At 39.5% G+C, this 16,058-nt stretch overlaps 1 protein-coding gene across 4 annotated transcripts in view; it reads right to left on the reverse strand.

Annotated features, from left to right (window-relative positions):
- Positions 1-16,058, reverse strand: part of LOC124392296 (collagen alpha-1(XIV) chain-like) — an 83,473-nt gene that overhangs the window by 24,503 nt on the left and 42,912 nt on the right. For all 4 annotated transcript variants that reach the window (XM_046859117.1, XM_046859118.1, XM_046859120.1 and 1 more), the window contains 12 exons: positions 15,271-15,420; positions 14,958-15,074; positions 9,959-10,105; positions 9,097-9,171; positions 7,092-7,231; positions 6,760-6,883; positions 5,945-6,088; positions 4,656-4,820; positions 4,488-4,526; positions 2,540-2,678; positions 1,523-1,665; positions 1,283-1,392 (listed from right to left, as the gene is read on the reverse strand). In XM_046859117.1, coding sequence (XP_046715073.1) covers positions 1,283-1,392; positions 1,523-1,665; positions 2,540-2,678; positions 4,488-4,526; positions 4,656-4,820; positions 5,945-6,088; positions 6,760-6,883; positions 7,092-7,231; positions 9,097-9,171; positions 9,959-10,105; positions 14,958-15,074; positions 15,271-15,420 — 1,493 coding nt within the window. The remainder of the gene's footprint in view (positions 1-1,282; positions 1,393-1,522; positions 1,666-2,539; positions 2,679-4,487; positions 4,527-4,655; positions 4,821-5,944; positions 6,089-6,759; positions 6,884-7,091; positions 7,232-9,096; positions 9,172-9,958; positions 10,106-14,957; positions 15,075-15,270; positions 15,421-16,058) is intronic.

Raw genomic sequence — 16,058 nt, forward strand, 5'->3', positions numbered from 1 at the left:
ATGTTAATGATTATTTTTCATAAAAAGAATAGCAATAATAATAATAATAATAATAATAATAATAATAATATCACCCATGTCTTGTGTGTAAGGCTTAATAAATTAGGAGAAAAGCTACTGTTCTAGTAGAGAAAGAAGTTGTATTTTTCAATAAATACTGATTATTTTCAAATAATGTTTATTTCTGGCACTTTAACACATCACAACAGTAATTCCTCCTTCAGAAAAAACAGATGTCTTTTGTCTTTTGCTCAGCGCTAACTGAGGCATGAATAATAAGTGGGGTTTTTTTTATCATGAAGTTGAACTGTTGAATGTTATTCATGTGTTTGAAGTCAAGCCTGGCTCATTCTGCAGGTTGCTCAATCGAAATCACAGACAAAATAAAGTTCTATTTTCAGTCATCCTTAGTGAGAAGACCCCTGTCCTCATAGCTCATTTCATGGGCTGTGCTTTAAAGAGGTCTGAGTAGCGTACTGTCACGGATAGACCAGGCGTCAAAAACCGGGAGTAAAATAGATTGTCTTTGGTGTAAACATACATACACAAGGAATCTTAAAATGAGACTGTAGCAAATGGTAAACGTAACTGAGTGCTTCCTTTGAAGTGTAGGCAGGAGCATGGAATCATGGAAGCACAGGGAACAACATCGATAGCGGACACATACACTGTTACAGTAGACAGGGTTTCTAGGCGTTTTTCATTTTAAAATGTCATACTTTTCCGGGCTCAAATATGCAGACTTCCTAAAGATTATTAAGATTATATTTAACATCTGAACTGAATGATTTTCAAATTCCAACAAGCGTCATGTTACAATCCCTGGTGTTTATCAGAGTTAGAATCTCTAATGTGTGCTTTTATTTTGTAGCTCATACAAATTAACCTCGTTTTGCTCATGCGCAGTACAGGGACGTAAATGTTTTCAGGCCTTTTAGTGTGGATGAGCAACTTTAAGGAAACGGTGGAAAACGAAATGAGCGTTTTTAGATGAAAACGCCGTTTTCTGATTTATACGGATTCGTGTAGATGTTGTTTTGGTTTTTATAATAAATATTTCTTTTTACAAATTCTTAATTTTAGATTTAAAAAACAAAAAACAGTAACACTCAGAAATACTTAGTGTTCTTTTTTCCAGACCTGGAAATCACTCAAAATCAAATTCAATCCTTTTATACTTTTCCAAAATGCACAGGACCCCTTTGGAGAGCAGATCAGCTCTGCATTGTCTATAGCTATTTGTGTCTCCGTACTGAACGTGATGGAGTTGGTGAGCGCTCACCTTGTGGAAACTGCCGTAGAAGAGCTTCTTAATCTCAGCACCCTCAAATGTTACGGTCTGAAAATCACCCTTGTAGTCGTTATTGAAGAATGTCAGTGTTTTCCCTGCGTCTGTGGAGAGATAAAAAAAAAAAAAGAAATGAAACACAAAAGAAAAGGCAATAATGTTACTGCTCTCTTTCTCTCTCTTGATTTCTCTCTCTCTCACTCTGTCTGTCTGTCTCTCTCTCTTTTTACTTACTGTCTAGGATGATACCCACTAAGGGTTCATTCCTGCTGTTGAGAATTTCCCATAATGCAAAGGGTTCCTGGGGGGTTTGAGGAAGCAGGCGGAACACCACGGTGATTGTGTAATCAGATGGCAGACCCTCAGGGTGGATGAACCTGAAATCAAAACACAATCAAAAGTTATATGTGCGTATATGTGTATAGATTTATTTCTCTATTGATCTATCTACCTATCCATCCGTACATCCATCCATCCATCCATCCAAAGATCCTACTTAAGGATTTAAAGTCTAGCCATCTGAACCAACGTTGATGCCCTCAAAATGTGTGTGTGTGTGTGTATGTGTGTGTGTGTGTGTGTGTGTTTGTTGAAGCAAGCTAACAAGCGGTGTATTATATTGATGTGAATCTACAGGATATAACACTGTCTCCACATCAAAGTGAGACGGAAATGATGAATGAAGCTCTATAATCTGTACAGCTTGGTAATTGCAGAGAACAGAGGAAAATAAAAAAGCAAAATAAACACTATTTACTGTCTACTGTGCCCAGAATATTATAATATCATTTGATGTACAGATACAGAGGCATCCAAAATGTGCTGTGTGTACTTATCATTTGGTGTGAATCGAATGTCCTCACAAGGATAGGAATATCTGAGAGCTTGGCTTGTCTAAATAAGTTCTATCTATCTATCTATCTATCTATCTATCTATCTATCTATCTATCTATCTGTCTGTCTGTCTGTCTGTCTGTCTGTCTGTCTGTCTGTCTGTCTGTCTGTCTGTCTGTCTGTTCATTTTTCCATCCATCCATCCATCCATCCATCCATCCATCCATCCATCCAATCCAATCCAATCCAATCCAAACAATCCTTTTATTTAAAATTTGTTTGAGGTAAAGGTTTGTATTAATTTGACCATAGCATAAATATGCTGTGTTAATATCTATGTTAAAGGAATCTCCTCACGAGAATAGTAAGATCTGTTTGTGTTTGTGTGTGTGTGTGTGTGTGTGTGTGTGTGTATACCTGGTGGGTTGTGCCAGCATGGCATCACTGGCCAGTCTGAAGCTACTAAAACTGTTAAAGGTTCCTGGCTCCATGGAAACACCGGCCACATTGCTGTACAGATGCTCCACCAGTCCAAACATTTCCATCATTCTAAAACCTGTATAATAGGCAAAAGTTTGAGACAGTGAGTCATGTTTAAATCAGGGAACCTGCTCAGACTCATAAATCAGATTAAAATAAAGTCCACAATTCCATATCTGTTAATCTTACCATCAGGACTGACTCATCTCATATTGTGTAGCTAAAGGGGTAAACAATGACTAATTCCTCATAGCTTAAATTAGTTTTTTCTGATTTTCGAAAACACAGGTGAGAAATTACATGGCAACAATCCATACTAGTAAAAAACTATCTTTTCTAATTAGTCTGTTTATGTTCAGAGCTGAAATGACTCATAAACTAGAACATCCATGAGACTAGTTTTTCGTTATCACACTATAACAGCTATAATTCTCATAACAGCCTCTGGTTTCTGTCTTGAAGTTAATAAGACAGAAAAGGCATATATATATATATATATATATATATATATATATATATATATATATATATATATATATATATATATATTGTATTTTTACGTGCGGAAGATAATTAAAATCTGAGTTCCCTCAGGAAAGTATGAAGTGGTGGACCGCAAGTTTGTTCAGTCTCCGCCTTGCACCTTGAATGCATTTTCTTACGATTAGAAAATGCTAAAGAATACAGGAAGAGATTAGCAGCTAACGCTAGCGATATGGATTCTTTAGAGGTTTATGTCCAACTTTAAGAATTTCTTTTAAAAGGACAAAATCCTGACAATTCCACATTTCAAGGGAGTGAATAAATGAATGATAGGGGGAATAAAGACATTTGTTAAAGTCTGCTAAAATAAGCAGAAACAGTTAAGTAGATCTTATCTTTAGAAAATAAAATATTAAATTTAAAACACACACACACACACACACACACACACACACACACACACACACACACACACTGTACCTGTATTATACAAATGTGGTCTAACAAATGTGAACGATTTAATTTACATTTTTCCATTTATTAAATTTTATTTAATAAATTTTTGCCTATTTAATTGATTATTACATTTAATAAAAATAATAAAAGGTGTATTGCATTAATTTGATTTATTTTATTTTTTATAAAATATTATAAAATAGTATTCCATATATTACTCAACCAAGCAGGCATTTTATTTAAAATTGTTTTAAAAATGTAAACTGTTCAAATGTTGATGGCCACGAATGTTAATATTATTAATAATAATAATAATAATAATAATAATAATAATAATAATAATAATAATAATAAAAAAAAAAAAAAAACAAGCAATTTCATGTTTTTACCTGGTTCAGCGTGAGCGCAAAACCAGCTCCATGAAGATATGTAATACATGGGTTGGACTGAAAGATCTCCCATTATAGAGCTTCGATCTCAGCCCTTCTGAACACCTTTGAGTTAAACTGTAACACTGACTGCACCCCAGGCCTCCTCACCTCACCTATATCAGTTCCTGACTTTATTAACACCCTTGTCATTGGGAATGCGCACAAATCTCTACGAAACACACTCCAAAATCTAGTGTTACATCCTCCTTAAAAAAATGGAGCTTATTATAAAAGCAAATGGGGACTCATGAGATGTTCAAAAAGCACATACTGTATGAATTTTATGGTCAGGTCTTGACAAACATTTGCTCATATAGTGTATGCACTGTATATACAAATATACTGCTATTTTGACAAAAAAAAAAAAAAAAAAACGTCTAACTGACATGTGATTTGCTTTGAAGCTGGAACTACTATCAGTTGTTTTTTGTCGACAGCTGGTATAAATAATATTAGCGTATGAATATGCTTTTGTGCGTATTGACCCAATGCACTAATATCTTTGTGTGACTGACCTGGTAATGTGCTTCCGCTCATTGCTACAGAAGGACAAGCTGCAAAACACAACAAAACAATCATTCCAAGACTGTATTAGACGATTAAAAAATCCCTCCTTCATTCACACTCAAAGATTTTTTTGTTAGTTTTTTACATCAGCACACGTATTTGGATCAGAGACTCACTCGCCGATGCAGCCTCACACACGAACGTGATTAGTTTTTCTTCGATTTTCCGGAAAGCGTCAAGGTCGTCTACAAAGAACACGTGCCTCTCGCTGGGTTTGCTGCCGATGCTCACCAGCTCTCCGTAGTCGGCGTCCGCAAAACCGATCGCAAACACGATGTAACCTGGAGTTTAATATGAGCGTTAATACCTCAAAAACTAGTAATAGAATCTCAGTACACTGTTTTACAGCCAAATACAAACATTACAGTGAATACAAACATTAGACAGCAGTTGAAATAGATTTCACTTAATATAGACAATACATTTTAATTTATCCTGAGGTCCGATTAGAAAGTCAGAGTGTAACAACGTTGTTACGGTGTGTCTGAATGCTTGATTGTGACTGGTTGTAGGGTGTGGGCTCAAACTGTTGAACACACAGGTAGTTTCAGGTAGTTTAATCACCGCACTTTATTAATGTGCTACCTTTTAAACAACTGTAACCATAGTAACATTCACCAACCAGGCATAACATTATGAGCGGTGAAGTGAAGAACACTGATGATCTCTTCATCATAGCTGTTGTTAAATGGGATTTATTTAGTAGCAGCAAGTTAAAAAAAAAATGTCAAGGTTGACATGTTAGAAGCAGGAAAAATGGACAAGTGAAAACATTTAAACGAGTTTGACAAATTGTGATGTCTAGACGACTCTTGTTCCTGGTCTGCAGTGGTCAGAATCTAGGGAGGAAACAGTGGTGAACCGGCGACAGGGTCGTGGGCGGCCGAGACTCATTGAGGCCCGTGTGTTCCGATCTAACAGACAAGCTCCTGTAGCTCAAACTGCTGAAGAAGTTCATGCTGTTGATGCTCAAAGGGTCACAGCTGTTTTAGCAGTAAAAGTGGGACCAACACAATATTGGGCAGGTGGTCATAATGTTATGCCTGATCAGTGTACAATCACAATCACATGTGATAAAGGTGCTGAGGCACAAGATGAATCTGATGAACTGGAGCAGAAGAAATGTAAAACATCTCTCACATGCAATATCTCTCAAAACTAGTCAAATAAATATAAACATATTGCATCACTTCATCTCCACGTATGCATATTGTTTTTATGTAGGTTATTTATATTATATTATTTTGATGACATTTAATTCTATATAAATGTAAATATATATATATATATATATATATATATATATATATATATATATATATATATATATATATATATATAGGTAACGATACACAGTGAACTCTACTGACTGGTGAATAGAAAGACGGACACACAGATAACTCACCTTCCATCTGTATCTCCTGGGAGATTTTATTGACGTCGTCTTGGGAACGGCCGTCCGTCAGCACTACTAGTACTTTAGGCACGCCCCTCCTGGTTCCTCCGGCCCTGGTGAAGACCGCATCCTTCACATGCTGCATAGCTCTTCCTACAGAACAAAGGTCTGAGTTCAGAGTTTATCAGTCACACAACTTTGTGTTAAGTTTTATTCGCTGGTTTAACTGCGCTAGCATGTGTTTTGATGTAACTTACACTCCGTATTGTGGGTGTGGCCAGTATGATTTGATTTAGATGGCGATGCATACACTATACACACACTATACACACACTATATACATATTGCCAGAAGTTTGGGGACACCTGTTTATAAGTATGGTATGTGCTTTTTTGAGTATCGCATTCCAAATTTAGTTTCAATTTGTTCTTAAAATTCCCTCCACTCTTCTGGGAAGATGTTCCACTAGATGTGCTTGTGGACATTTGTGTTCATTCAGCCACAATAGTGGTACTGATGTTTATGAGGTGATGAGCCCTAGGGTTGAGATCAGAGCTCTTTATCAGGCCATACTATATCTTCATGGAGCTCAGTTTGTGCACTGCAATGCTGGAACAGGTTTTTGTGAATGCAACATTTTATTATACTGCATCCGAAAACGTCCCAAACAAATGAGTGCCTTCAGCTTTGTGGTAACAGTTTGAAGAAAAAACACATATGGCAGGGAAGGTCAGGTGTCCCAATACTTTTGTCCATATAGTGTAGCTTTGATGCATCTCATCACTACAGCACCTTGAACAGAGGATCGGGAGAGACAAGTCTACCTGTTTTAGTGTTGCCTCCTTTATATGAAATCCTCTGAATGGCGTCCAGAAGACTCTCCTTGTTATCATATGAGTTGAGCTTAAACTCGGTGCGAGCGTCATCACTGAACTGGGCTATGGCCACCTGTATTGAGAAAGAGAGATGCACAGAGAAAAAAAGAAACAGATAGACAAAGACAGGAAGAGAGTTAATAGAGAGAGGGATCCTCTATATTTAGTCCTTCATTAGAAACTGAGATAGTGTTTAAATGAGACGTGGCTTTCGAGTGTCTGCCAAATGGGTAAATGTGAATGTTAATGTAAATGAGAAAAGACTAAGAGAAAATTCTGACCTGCGTGCCTCCGGGTCCGATCTCATCCAGCGCTCCGGCTGTGCTATACAGGAAGCGGATGATCTTTAGGAAGTTGTCGTCACCGATGCTCCATGAGCCATCAACCAAAAACACCAGATCTGCCTTTGCGGCTTTGCAAACTGATAAATGGAGAAAGAAAGTTTAGTGTTTGTGTGTGTGTGTGTGAAAGAGATAAAGAGAGAGAGAGAGAGAAACGAAAGAGAGAGAGTGTGAGAGAAAGAGAAACAGAGGAGAACATGAGTTGTCATAAAAGTTTGCCTGCTGTGATTTTTTTTACAGGCCTCTAGTTGAACGATTCACATAGTGGGCTCAGTGGTTAAGATTTTGGACTTCTGATCAGAAAAGTAATAGCGGGCGCACACTGTCTCAGACCGTCTGAATGTGATCCCAGTTTTACGTCATCGATCCGTGACTCGTACAGACTCCCGTTCTCAGTAGCTAGCACCAAACAAAAACGATCTGTAGTGTGAATTTGGTTGATGACATGCCTCGATAATAAAAACGTCATACAAACACTCCTTTTCCCGCCATAACTTGGTAAGTCTTTTTGCTGTACTGTGAATCGCTTCGACATTTTCCCTGAGGGGGTTTGAAGTTGTCCTGCTAATTGCGCCCCTATTGGTTCTTGGTTTGACGGTCGTTTTGGGAGAAGCCACACTGTAAGAATGAGTCTGAAATCTAGAAATCTAAGGAATTATTTATTTATTTATCAAATTTGTCTCAGACGAACAAAGTATTGCCAAAATCACACAGTGTGCAAGTGGATTGCACTGCCACTGCTGGGCCCTTGAGCAAGGCCCTTATCCCTCAACTGCTCAGATGTATGAATGAGATAATTGTAAGTTACTCCAGATAAGGGTGTTGCCCAAATGCTGTAAATGTAAATAAGTCTAAGGACCCTCATGAAAAGCTATTTTTATAATTGTAATTTTTTTTAACCTCCATTTCTCAAAAATCCGGAAACCATGTTCAGTTTTTACTGTTATTCACTTGTCTGGTCTCCTTAACTGAATGGGTTTAACCCCGAACTTTAAATGATTTAAACGACAGTAACCTTAAGTAATGCTGAACTGTGCTGTGTTCTGTCTTTGCATAATTCAGAAATAAAAAGCAAGTCTATAAAAAAATCATTACAGTACATTTTTGGTGAGTAAGACTACATTTAAACAATTATATTGTGTTTATTAACTAAATCTGCACTGAAAAATCTCCCTCTCTCTTTCTCTCTCTCTCTCTCTCTCTCTCTCTCTCTTTATCTCTTGCTTTCTCTTACTCGCTCTCGCTCTGTAAAAATCAAATTTAAGTCATAATTCATGTCGTGAATATGCAGCACCGTACTGATTACGCACTAGGAATACAGATTGACCAGTGCCACAGCAACAGTGATTAGTACAAACTAATAACAGTTACAATACAAATAAATATAATAATATACATTTGTTTTTTTATAAAATATAAATGATAAAAATATACCTAATATACATTATACATACAGTAACTATATAATTATATTAGTAATTATATAATATTAATAATAATAACAATAATAATAATAATAATAATAATAATAATAATAAAAATATCAATTATTTGTCTCTTTCATTTTGTCTTCATTTCTTTCTCAAATAAATTTAAAATAAATCAGATTTTTAGCATCACACCACTGAGCTCTAAAAGTCTACCAAATCTAAAAGAAAAAAGAAATAGAGAGGTTGTGTTTCCATGGTAACGCTCTGATGTTGATTCTTCACCGTGAATTTCTGATTGAGTGAAATTATAAATTTAGGCAAACTCAAAGCCATTAAAAATGCTTAACAGTCTTAAAAGTTACTGCTGAAAACGCTAAATTAAATAAACCCAATTGGGTTTATGCTGTACATAATGTGCAGGGAAAACTCTTTAACTTTTAAAAATGCCATCGTGTTATAGTTGGAATGTTGTTTTTTATATAATTTGAAGGTTTCCGGCAGTGTTTGAGGCTTACCCTCCTTAGCTACAGGGATGGTAGGGATTGGTGAGGTGGTAGGAGGCCTGGTGGGAGGACTGGTGGGCACTGGGACTGCAAGAACACACACCGAGATAAACACACACAATGAAAGACAAAAAAGGAAAGAGAATAAGCAGGCAACCGTTCAGATTATACAGTTCAAACCACCAGCTGTCGAGGATTTATTCTAAAACAGTTCCTCTGTAGCCTACACATGCTTTGGGTAGGAAGTGAAGTGAGGATGTAGCGTCTCTCTCTTCTCTGTGATCTGTCTGATTATGTCTGATCGAGTCTCCTGACTCATGAGATCGGTGACAGTCTTCGAGTGTTTACGCGTTCGAACGTATGATGAGGATAAGCCTCGGCGTCGAGTTTTACGCTACCCGCTTCAGAACAAAGTCATAAATTAAATGCGAGTCTGGGAGCTGCTGTATGCTGCCTCACTGCATTCACAAGTAATGTGAGTAATTATCACTTCTGTGAGTGTGTGGATGTCTGTGAGTGCACCTGGGTATGAGTCTGTTTGTGCACAAGCTGAAGCCTGTGGAGGAAGTAATCGTGGAGGTGCCGTATCTCTGGGTAGGGCCGTGCAACTCCAACAGAAAAAAATTTAGCAAATGTGTTTGAATTATTGCTATAATAAACTTGAATCTGTGACTATTACGGACGTTAAATATTTATCAAATAAAGATGCTCATTACTGATTGGCTGGGAGATGTTCATTACTGTGCAGTGCTGTTTGATTCTCAATACTGACTGGTCTGAAGGTCTTGTGTTTCTCTAGCTCTTTTGCTGCTCTTCCTGTATGTGTGTGTTTTAAATAGCACACGTGTTGCCACTGACAGTGAAAAGAACTCACGTGTTTTCTGCATGATGGTCACAGCAGGGCCCTCTGCCTCCTGTAGCAGAGCATAAACAGTGATTTTGTATTGTGTGTTTGGATTCAGGTCGTTAAAGCAGTGCCTTGTTTCGGAGCCATCCAGCCTCACTTCCTGCTTCTGGCCATCTGTAATGTAATCAATAAATAACTGCAATAAATAACTGCAACTCAGAAACAGTGATCAAGCAGACATAGAAAAGGTGCTCACTTGATGCAGTCAATAAACCAATATTTAATATATTGTCTGTACATTTCTGCATTTATACCATGCAATATGCCACAAAGTAGAGCATAATGATTTATGTAGCTCTTGATCGAGATTTCGATCCTGATTGCCCTGCCTGTTTCTAAATATTTCTGCTCATCTTTTAATTCATGCCTTTGTCATGTGACAAACAATGTAGCATCCTGTTCAAGTGTCAAAAAAGCATTTAATCAGCCTTAAAAACCCTCAATCTTTTGTTTGTGTTCGTTGGGTCCCCATGGGTCATGCTGGATGGACTGAATAAAAATACCTCCAGTCTTACTCTGAGCACCCTGTATTTTAAAGCGGTTATGAAACGTTGATGTCCGAGTGTGTGTTTCTTCGCCTCCTTCTCAATTTCAAGGTCATATTGAGTGGACTATTTCTGTGAGCTTGACAGGTTTCTGAAATGAGCACATACGATTTCACCATTACAGCCTCGGGCCTCAACAAACAAACAAAAAAAATGTATGTATATATATATATATATATATATATATATATATATATATATATATATATATATATATATATATATATATATATAATAAAACGTAAATAAACAGACCACTTAGCTCAAGAATATCTCAATACATAGGACAAAAATAATAATCCATTATTAAAATAGGTGAAACCCATAATAGTAGATAGTGTTTCTTCCAATCTGGTTATAAAAGTATTTATTATAGCGAAAATATCAAGAAATATAAACAAAAATGCTCATGACACTAATTAGTCATATTTTTATGGACCGGTGATATCACAACATATGGCCACAGACTTGACAGTGTTCCCAGTCATCACATTGTCACCCTCGTGATCTGGATGCTATAACACACCCACACACAATCCTGATAAATAGTTTCTGTGCTTCTTGGAGCCATGAGCGCTTACAGTTCGCCGAGCGCCGTGCCAGCTCCTGGGGTTCACAGCTGGAGACGGTCATATCCCTATCTCCAACTTCACCTGCTCGGTCCAGCACTCACTCGCAGGCTTCGGAAGCACGCCTTTCGGTGTCCACAGAAAGGCAGCTGTGGCTCACGCTGTCAGAGATGTCTGATAGAGACAGGGCCGAACTGCTGCATGCCACGCTAACCCCCTTCAGGCCTCTTTAGCAAATCCGTAAGCTCGGTGGTCAAAAGGTTTCAGGAGAATAAGAAACAGGTGGCGGCGTTCCAGTGAGAACCTGCCATCGACGTGCCTTAGATGTTTGGAGAGATCCCCGGTTCCTATCTCTAGGCTTCGTGCTGGGAGTCCCCGGTTGTCGCTTAGCGCTAACGACGGATGCGTCCCTCACGGGGTTAGGATCGATCATGAGTGGTGGTCTGTGGGAGGGGCCCCATCTACTCTGGCACATCAATTGCCTAGAGATGCTGGCCATGCTTCTAGCACTGAAGCATTACCTCTCAGACGTGTTGGTCCATACGGACAATACTGCGGTGGTCTCCTACATCAACCATCAAGGAGGTCTGCATTCATGCCCCCTGTGCAGGCTGGTGCACCAGATCCTCTTTGAGAGCAGTTTCTATCCCCAGCCGGTTGAACAAGGCAGCAGACACCCTGTCGAGGCAGGGGTTGAGACCCGGGGAATAGTGGTGGAGCAGGTTTGGGAGAAATTCGGGAGAGCCCAGGTGGATCTGTTTGCGTTTCGAGAGATGTCGCACTGTCCCCTCTGGTGCTCCCTTACTCCTCCAGCCTCCTCCATGGCTCATTCGTGGCTGAGGTCTTTCCCCCCGTCGCGCTGCTTCTAGGAGTTCTAGAGCACCCTCCATGGGATATTCCTCTGAGAAGGGATCTCCTTTCTCAGCTCGAGGGTGTGGAGGCTGTGGCTGTGGCCCCTGAGGGGGCACGGCTCTGGGGTGGTAGAGACCATTCTTTACTCCAGAGCACCCTTCACAGGGAGGTTGTATGCCGCCAGGTGGCGTCTGTTCTGCACGTGGTGTGAGCAGTACCAGCTGGATCCAGTTTACTGCCCGGTTGGTTCAGTGCTGGATTTCCTCCAAGGACAGTTCACCAAGGGGTTGGCACCACCCACCCTAAAAGTCTACAAGTCCGCCATTTCAGTTTATCACGCCCCTGTGGCCGGGCAATCTCTGGGCAGAGACCCGATTGTAAAGCATTTTCTCCGCAGCACCCGGAGGCCGAGGCCCCCCTGTACGACCTAGAGTGCCTGGGTGGGACCTGGCCATCGAGCCTCTAGCCAAAGCATCTTGGAGGCACCTTTCAATCAAGACTGCGTTCTTGTTGGCCATCTGCTCTATCAAGAGGGTAGGGGACCTGCAGGCCCTTTCTGTGGTCCCCTCCTTCCTGGAGTAGTTCCCCGAGTATGGCCAGTCGCTTTCTGTACCCCCGGTATGACTTACATCTTCCAGGTGCACTTGGTCGTCCCACGACCCATAAGATTACAGGCATTCTATCCTCCTCTGTTCCAGGCCCCAGAACAGGAGAAACTGAACCGGCTCTGTCTGGTGCGCGCACTGGACACCTACGTCCAAAGGAAGGGTCCTTCTCTAGCTGTGTAGACAGACACACACTAGGCAGGGACTGGTCAGTCCGGTGTGATTGGACACTCATTTCCAAAGCGTTTTGACGCAGCTCGAGTTCCTGAAAGGGAACGTATCTAGGTTACGTATGTAACCCTAGTTCCCTGAGGGAAGGAGATGCTGCATTTCTATGCCACACCTCCGGCATCCCTGCAGCGATTCCTTCTCCTTTACAGAAGTTGCCGCTGCTCTCATTCAAATGCCTTTTATACTCCTGGTCATGACGTCACCCCACCAGTGACGGCCAGTGTCGAATCTTTGACTGATTACACACATTATTTCAGAGAGTGAACACTCGGGCGTGTTCCCAAAGCGTTTCGACACAGCATCTTGTTCTCTTAGGGAACTAGGGTTACATAGGTAACCTAGAGACGTCCTCGTCACAACTGTGGCGAATAATCTCACCTGGATGCCCTAGATAAACTTCAAAACTGCTATGATTGAAAGCTGAATTTTGCCTTAACTTGTCTGTGCTCATATTGAAACTTATTCATTGATAACATCTTGTTCATTAACACAAGCTAATGTGTTACACTTTATTTTTTACCATGATTGAGTATTATACTGCTATTTACCAAAAACCAGAGGCAGATGGGTATCTCCTTTCAAGTGTGGCTGATCTAAAGCTTTGTGGTTAAGAAATTTATTGCTCATTTGGCACAATTTCTTTGGCTAAGTTATTAAAGGTCTAAACCAAGATCGTTATAAAGCTGCTTAGCAACAATAAACATAACAAACATAAAATGTTCTCAAAACACACAGAGATTAATCATTATTTCTAATGATTTTGATAATGAGCTCTTATTCCAGCCATTGATCTCAGTAACAGATGTGTGACCTCAGTGCCTATTAGTCTCAGTGACAGAGGTGTGACCTCAGTGCCTACCAGTCTTAGCAAGCAAGCTGTGACCCCAATGCCTAACAGTCTCTGTAGAATAGGAAAAAGTAATGACCAGAAAAAAGTATACATGTTTTGAATTCAATGTTATCACTCTGAATCAAACCGAAATCCAATTTCTAAAGTTTTTAAGGAGTTCCACTTTTGATACAACTTAATGCATTAAGAGCGATTTGTGTGTGTGTGTGTGTGTGTGTGTGTGTGTGTATAATTTTATGTGTGTGTGTGCAAGATCAGTGTCTCTTTCATATCCGCCAGAGCCTTAATCGTTTGTCTGCCTTTAGAGGGCAGATTTACCAAGAGCTCAATTCTTCATCCATCTAATGAGAAAGATTGTGAATTTGCCTGATTATAAGCCACAACCATCTCCATCACACACACGTACGAAAATCTAAAACTACACGCTCATCTTAGACAAAGGCTTTTTCTGGTGACTCGGCATGCGCATGCTAAATCGGCCCAATTACTCGCACGATGCGGTTTGACAGCATGCAGTGTGCTTCAGTGGATCATTTAACCTGCATGCTATAGATATGCATTTCTTAAGATCTGCTTTAGTCAACATACATCTGTCCCATTCTGTCTTCTGTTTTACGAGGTGGTATCAAAAGGTTTCGAGACCAACTCTGTTTACAAGAAAGTATTCTATCAATGTTTCCAATGAATCAACTTTAAAATAGTTCCCTTGCACATCACTGCACCGACTAATGATGTTTGGTGATTCCTGTGACTGTGCATGCAGCCCTGTGCTGCCATCTGTTGGTGATTTACAAAACTTGTCATTTTTTGATTCTACCTCATATAATGCACTTTACTCTTCTATACTGCATACTGTAATGATTTATAATTTCATAATTCAGTGTCATCCATAAGTGCATTGATTCTGCGTTTGAGGTTTGTCTTATTTTTCATGCTTTAAGGAGTTTTTCCGAATTGTGACCTCTGGCTTGCTGATTGGAGACCTAAACATCTGCATTTTTGTAAACCTGCTTTGTGATAATATCTATTAATGTTGTGCTATACAAATAAAGATCAACTGAATACACTGTAGGTGCACAATATGGTTGCTGTTGGGTTACAATATGTTTCATGATTCTCTCTTGTAGAAATCGGCCATAACTCATCGACTGGAATTTTAAATTAAATGATTTGAAAAGAAAAATCTCTCAGGCTTCCGAATGGTCATCTAGCAAACCTCACTTAATCTCAAAAAAGTTCATAAACTATTTCCTCAGGTGGAAGTGGCATAGTGGAAATGATCTAAGACGTGATCTGAGTTATAATTGTACTCACTGAGCAGGGACTCGATGGACACGCGGTACTGGGTGGCATGGGAATGAGGCTGCCACTGAGTACACATACTGTTCATGCGTACCTGGTAGGTGTTCAGATTAGTTACACCTAGGTATACTGGAGGAAGGAAAAAAAGAGAGAGATTATTAGAACATTATTTTGTTTCAAAATAAATAAATAAATAAAATAATTAATATCAGTTTGTCCTGTGCGTTCCTTTAGAGTTTCTCTATCACAAGTCACAGCCATCTCACAGTGTTGTAGTAGCTTACTGTGAATCTCAGGTTTACGAGTGGACTGTTGGGGTACTCACGTGTTTTTGCTCTGCCGGTGAGAGCGTCGCTGGAGCCTGTGGTGTACGTGGCAATGACCTTTATGCTGTACTCTGTCCCACTCACCAGGTTTAGGATCAGCATGGTGTTCACATCGTCACCAACGAATGTCTCCAGAGCTCGGCCTGGTACTATATACACACACGTACACCCACACACACACAAATCACATCAATTGACACATGCAAACTCAACTGAGAAACATCTATAGACTATAGTTTGCTGTGAGACTGTTTTGAAATATGCAGATGTTGAATACAGATTTTTACGAGGGCTTAGGATCGCAGTGTGCATGAACAGTTCTGCATTTAATGGACACCAGGTTGCACACGATGCACTTTATGTGGCGAGGACGACTTACTTTAGGTCTTAGCTCTGTATTCTGTTATGAAGCTTTATGCTGTTTTATATATAAGGTTGAAATGACAATAAAAAGCTTCTTGACTTGAATTGACTTGACATTCAGTGCCAGATGAGGATGGGTTCTCTTTTGTGTCTGGTTCCTCTGAAGGTTTCTTCCTTATACCATGTCATGTTTTTTCCTCCCACAGTCGCCACTGGTTCACTCATAAAAGTTTAACTTTACAAATTTATAGGCGTTAGACGTATGAGCAGTGAAGTGAAGAACACTGATTATCTCTTCATCATGGCATCTGTTAGTACGAGGAATTTATTTGTTAGACAGCAAGTGAACATTTTGTTCTCAAAGTTGATGTGTTAGAAGCAGGAAAAATGGGTGAGAGTAAGGATTTATGCGAGTAGTTTGACA

The sequence above is a fragment of the Silurus meridionalis genome, chromosome 10, assembly GCF_014805685.1.
Source record: "Silurus meridionalis isolate SWU-2019-XX chromosome 10, ASM1480568v1, whole genome shotgun sequence".
Classification (NCBI taxonomy): domain Eukaryota; kingdom Metazoa; phylum Chordata; class Actinopteri; order Siluriformes; family Siluridae; genus Silurus; species Silurus meridionalis.